At 38.3% G+C, this 6,538-nt stretch overlaps 1 protein-coding gene across 1 annotated transcript; it reads right to left on the minus strand.

Moving 5' to 3' along the window:
* Window positions 1-4,785: 4,785 nt before the first annotated feature.
* LOC110445800 (uncharacterized protein DDB_G0290685-like) lies at window positions 4,786-5,118 on the minus strand. Its single transcript, XM_021490593.1, has one exon. It carries the CDS (start codon window positions 5,116-5,118, stop codon window positions 4,786-4,788), a length of 333 nt encoding a protein of 110 aa, XP_021346268.1.
* Window positions 5,119-6,538: the final 1,420 nt, after the last annotated feature.

The raw sequence follows: 6,538 nt of genomic DNA on the forward strand, positions 1-6,538 counted from the left end.
ATACTGTACACTACAGCTATACTGGTTGTAGGGTATGGATACTGTACAGTACAGCTATACTGGTTGTAGGATATGGATACTGTACACTACAGATATACTGGTTGTAGGGTATGTTTACTGTAGACTACAGCTATACTGGTTGTAAGGTATGGATACTGTACACTACAGCTATACTGGTTGTAGGGTATATATACTGTAGATTACAGCTATACTGGTTGTAGGTTATGTATACTGTAGACTATAGCTATACTGGTTGTAGGGTATGTTTACTGTAGACTATAGCTATACTGGTTGTAGGGTATGTATACTGTACATTACAGCTATACTGGTTGTAGGGTATGGATACTGTACACTACAGCTATACTGGTTGTAGGATATGTTTACTGTAGACTATAGCTATACTGGTTGTAGGGTATGGATACTGTAGTGTTTATATTAAGTGCTGCTGGAGGTTAATCATTGACCATTTATCTCCAGCAGCCCTTTGTATTAATTGTACAAATTATTGGAAGTTTTATGCTGCATAAGCATCATACACAACCTTATCATCAGACGGTGGCTGTTGGCATTTGCTTAATGATTTAGCGGCACCTTGAGAACGACTGGGTATGGTATGACGTAATTGTTTCTCCGATTCCTAACTGTCTTAGATTGTGAAGGCGACCTCACTAGAGGGTCTATGTATCTACACAGACCAGGACCGACAAATGGTGTAAGTGCCATTCCTCCAAATGGATTAACCTGACCTTGTGAATTCATCGTGTTTACTTACTAGTATATTCTTATATTAAGTGGATTGTTATTTAACTTAAGAACCTGGAAATATATCTGAAGAGATAATTTCAAATTTTAAATCATTTATTGTTATAAATTGAATTTCAAATAAAAAAAAATGTGTGAATCCGGTGCATTCTTTTTACTGTAAAATATGACCAACCAGAGAGTGAGTGGATGAATCTATAGTTGATGCTGAGTGCTGGAGAGCTGGTGTTCGGACCTGGACTGGACCAGCTGTGACACCGTCTAGTGGAGACTGTGGAGATAACAGGATTTTATCAAAGAAGTTTGTCAGAGATCTTTGGTTTCTGTCCTGATTTCTGGATGATATATTGCATCAGTGTCACCAGTGCATTGCTTAGTTACACTTCAGATATTTACAGTGAAATTACAATTCTTCAAATATCCAGTTCTTGTCTGTTTCTGGCGGAGTTTGGGCGTCTTTGACAATGCATGTACCTAGCAGGTCTGTTGATGTTATGACAGGGGCTTCATCTGAGTAAGAAAACTAATGAAATGGCTACCAGGAATCCTAATGATGATGATTACGTTTATAACGAAGCTGTACAAGTGATCTGTCCACAGATGTCCGTCGTAATCAATATCCCCAAAGGACATATTCCCAGGAATTGACCTACATCTTTATACAGCATACAGGTCTTCTATACAGGTAGGCAACACATTTATCATACATGTACGCTTCCTGTTTACTTATATTGTCATTTGAGTCAGCCATTATAAGTTTAGCTGATTTTTTAGTACATTAATAAACAGTAACCTGAACAAATATGTATTGAAACATTTTGTGAGTTGTTCCTGTGAGACAGATTATGTTGTATTATATTGACTCCCGCAGAACCTGGGTTAGGATATCTTCCTTGCACATGTAAAAAAGAAGAAAATCTATTTTTCCTTTCTGTAGGTTGTTTTTATTTGGGCGGGGTTTCCATGCATGTGGTAGGGGTTTGATTCTAAAGTCATCGTAACATGGAATGCGTTTTTCTCTTGACCACACCCCTCCAGCAACCTAGGTAAAGTATAAATTTGTCTGAAACATTCAAGTGAGGTGGCATTATGGGAAATTTCTTTTTATTGGAAGCATGCATTCATATGGTCCCACTGCAATACAGAACAATTAGCATGTATATACACATTTGGAGATACTAGCCATGTGGCATAGGTTTGTAGTAGTTTATACCTAATAACAGGCAGCTTCTGTAAAATCCTCAGTCAGGGTATTGTTTGATATATTGTGTTGGTTGATGGATTGTGTATCTACATAATGTATTTTCTGTATAGAACTTCAAAGTGGCAAGTACTAAAGCTAAGTAGGGAGCTTTTAAAACTATGGTGATCTTTTAAATAAAATCAAAATATTTTAGATTAGTTCCTAATACATAATACAATTATTTTTATGGCAAAATCTGGCAACTCACATGGTCAATATCGGGTGTAGAATTACCTGAGAAACCCCCCAAAAATGTAATATATTGAGATATTTTTAATCATTACATTGCAGAACTAAAATTAGAGTACCTAACATAGTAAGCTATCAAAGCTTATACAAGTCTAGTGCTGGTCCATAGGTATTTAGTGGTCTATTTGATGAAGAATAAGTTAATGGTCAAATAACTAGATACATGTACTCAGTTTAGAAATGAAAGGAACAACTACACTGGACTTGACTGAGTATTAAAACTGTTGGCAGGAAAACAAATTTTGTGGTTGTGAATTAGCAACGCTCTAGTTATGTGGGAAACAGTGATCTGTTTTCAAAGGCATTTTTCTTAACTCCAATTTCACAATTGTGTTTCTACTGTAAGTTGAGGCCTAACTGATTCTCTGCTTAGCTTTGATGCTGTATTTATATTTCAACCTTTTCAGATAAAGTCTATTGATTAGATAACAGATTGGTTTGACAGCTTGAAAAATATTGATGTAAATTAATTTATTGGCTAAATATTGACTGCTGCCATCAAAGGAATTCCTAAATGTGTCAATTAAGTGAAAAATGGCACGTAAGTAATCGGATAAAAGATCAAAGAAATCTCAAAAAACTAACTAATTAAAAATTAGAAAACGAAAACCCATTATGAAAGTTGGCACATCAGATGTATCTTAACGAATGTATGTCAGACCTGTACCAAGAGAGTAACTAGATGACACACTTCAAGCCAAATCAGTTACAAGTGACTAGATAATTCACCCCTGTGACACACCTCTAGGTGAGTTGGTCACAAGTGACAAGATGGTTCACCCCTGTGACACACCTCTAGCCGAATTTGTCACAAGTGACTAGATAGTTCACCCCTGAGACACACCTCTAGCTGAGTTTGTCACAAGTGACTAGATAGTTCACCCCTGTGACACACCTCTAGCCGAGTTTGTCACAAGTGACTAGATAGATCACCCCTGTGACACACCTCTTGCCAAATTTGTCACAAGTGACTAGATAGATCACCCCTGTGACACACCTCTAGCCAAATTTGTCACAAGTGACAAGATGGTTCACCCCTGTGACATACTTTACCTACCGGGCATAAAGAGATGAACATAATCATGTTGCCAGGATTGGCTGAGAGTTTTTGCCCTAAGTCCTTAAGTCAAAACATGGAAACGGTTGAGATACCAACCCTATAACCATATACACAATTGATTGACATTTGGAGACATTTCAGTACTCAGTACAAGAGTTCCAGAATCTGTTTCTATATACTGAAGGTTCCAATGTGGAGTAGAAAGAAGCACAGCATGTGTTGTTGGTAACCTACTTTCTTCCTGCCATTTTCCCAATAATGCCTCTATTTTTTCAGCTGAAACATTTGCAATCACCCTTGCTTGTTTTTTCAGCTGAAGCATTTGCAATCAATCTTGCTTCAGATGAAATTGAAAACAGTAAATTTAAAAAGCAATAATCTGCCCAGACTCATTGTGGCTATTACAATGTACTAAAACTTGGCACTTTAAGGTTATTCTCATGTACATAGCATTGTCCTCCATATCAACAAGATTTTAATGTTCTGTCACCAGGAAGTAGATCAGGCTTCTGAAGCAGCACTTACCTTACGAAAGAAAATAATTACAATGCCTTACTCTGAATTTAAACCTTCCCTAGCAAAGTGTATCAAAATAAATTGGCAGTGTGAATTGTCTAAGGATTCAATGATAAATTGTTCACAGCCCAATGTTGGTTTATGTGTTACAAGAAGAGCATGTGCAGACAGGAAGTTGTCCCGTTGGTTCTGGGCGTGGCACTACCTATATTATACAGGCTTACCTTTTTAGAAATAAGTTCAACCTTATTCTTATGCAAGCAATCAATCATTTACAGTCAAAATTTTTATTATTTTCTGTTCCCAATTTCAAACAAATGGTTGAGAAATTTTATGTTGTACCATCTTTATACAGGTTCTGTGTCATGTATGATTATTTACATTCAAATGATCTTGACAGTAAGATATGATCAAGTATACTCTCTTTCATTATCTCTTTCCCTCTTTTTCTTCTATTTTTCCCTCCTTCCTTTCTTAAAATTTCCTGTTCTCCCTTCTTGCCTTTCTTGTCATTCTACTTCATATTCTTTCTCTTGCTTTGTATTTTCCTCTCGTTGTCTTCTTTGCAGACTTCCCTCCTTATTCCCTATCTTTTTCTAATTCTAAATTCTGGTAAATTCACCCTATTTCTCATTATTTTATTCCTTCCCTCATTTCTCCTCCATCCTTTCTTCTAGTCTTTTTCTAGTCATTTTTTTCCTGTAGTCTTTCTCCACAGTTACTGTTTTTTCTCCATTTTTTCTCCATATCATTGCATCTTTGTTGTTCTCTCCCCTGTCCTCTCCATAGCATCTTAGTTGTTCTCCCCTGTCCTCTCCATATCATCTTTGTTGTTCTCTCCCTGTCCTCTCCATATCATCTTTGTTGTTCTCCCCTGTCCTCTCCATATCACCTTTGTTGTTCTCCCTTGTCCTCTCCATATCATCTTTGTTGTTCTCTCCCTGTCCTCTCCATATCATCTTTGTTGTTCTCGCCCCTGTCCTCTCCATATCATCTTTGTTGTTCTCTCCCCTGCCCTCTCCATATCATCTTTGTTTTTCTCCCCTGTCCTCTCCATATCATCTTTGTTTTTCTCCCCTGTCCTCTCCATATCATCTTTGTTTTTCTCCCCTGTCCTCTCCATATCATCTTTGTTTTTCTCCCCTGTCCTCTCCATATCATCTTTGTTTTTCTCCCCTGTCCTCTCCATATCATCTTTGTTTTTCTCCCCTGTCCTCTCCATATCATCTTTGTTTTTCTCCCCTGTCCTCTCCATATCATCTTTGTTGTGCTCCCCTGTCCTCTCCATATCATCTTTGTTGTTTTCTCCCCTGTCCTCTCCATATCATCTTTGTTTTTCTCCCCTGTCCTCTCCATATCATCTTTGTTTTTCTCCCCTGTCCTCTCCATATCATCTTTGTTTTTCTCCCCTGTCCTCTCCATATCATCTTTGTTTTTCTCCCCTGTCCTCTCCATATCATCTTTGTTTTTCTCCCCTGTCCTCTCCATATCATCTTTGTTGTCCTCCCCTGTCCTCTCCATATCATCTTTGTTGTTCTCCCTTGTCCTCTCCATATCGTCTTTGTTGTTTTCTCCCCTGTCCTCTCCATATCATCTTTGTTTTTCTCCCCTGTCCTCTCCATATCATCTTTGTTTTTCTCCCCTGTCCTCTCCATATCATCTTTGTTGTTTTCTCCCCTGTCCTCTCCATATCATCTTTGTTTTTCTCCCCTGTCCTCTCCATATCATCTTTGTTGTCCTCCCCTGTCCTCTCCATATCATCTTTGTTGTTTTCTCCCCTGTCCTCTCCATATCATCTTTGTTTTTCTCCCCTGTCCTCTCCATATCATCTTTGTTGTGCTCCCCTGTCCTCTCCATATCATCTTTGTTGTTTTCTCCCCTGTCCTCTCCATATCATCTTTGTTGTCCTCCCCTGTCCTCTCCATATCATCTTTGTTGTTCTCTCCCCTGCCCTCTCCATATCATCTTTGTTTTTCTCCCCTGTCCTCTCCATATCATCTTTGTTTTTCTCCCCTGTCCTCTCCATATCATCTTTGTTTTTCTCCCCTGTCCTCTCCATATCATCTTTGTTGTTTTCTCCCCTGTCCTCTCCATATCATCTTTGTTGTTCTCCCCTGTCCTCTCCATATCATCTTTGTTGTTCTCCCTTGTCCTCTCCATATCATCTTTGTTGTTTTCTCCCCTGTCCTCTCCATATCATCTTTGTTGTTCTCCCCTGTCCTCTGGATCCATTTTCTGTCTCTACATTTGGGTATTCTCTTCCATTCTGTATTATAGTTTAGTCCCTTTCTACCCTCCCATCCTTTCCTCCTTTCTCTCGTTGTCCCATCCTTATCTTCTCTTTCCTCATTTTCTCTCCTTTCTTCATCCTAATGTTCTCCATTCTTTCTTTATCATTCGTCTCCTATTCTCTCCATGCACTTCCCCTATCCCTCATGCCATATATCACCAAATCATGGAAGCTAGCTTTCGAGGAATTAGGCATTTTTATGTTAATTAAGTATGCATCAGGGACCTGAATTCAGAAAAAGTCCCCTATGTGAAATCAGAGATATTTTGGTGCTGCTATCTAGAATACTCAGTGAATATGCCCGCACTTCCGCACATCCGTGAAGAAAACCTCTACAGCTTCAATTACAACAAAAGTACTTGTCAAAAAGTACTTTATACAACTATACATATCTTTTTTATATGCAAGCAATTGTAGA

Source organism: Mizuhopecten yessoensis, unplaced genomic scaffold, assembly GCF_002113885.1.
Source record: "Mizuhopecten yessoensis strain PY_sf001 unplaced genomic scaffold, ASM211388v2 scaffold2369, whole genome shotgun sequence".
Taxonomy (NCBI): Eukaryota; Metazoa; Mollusca; class Bivalvia; order Pectinida; family Pectinidae; genus Mizuhopecten; species Mizuhopecten yessoensis.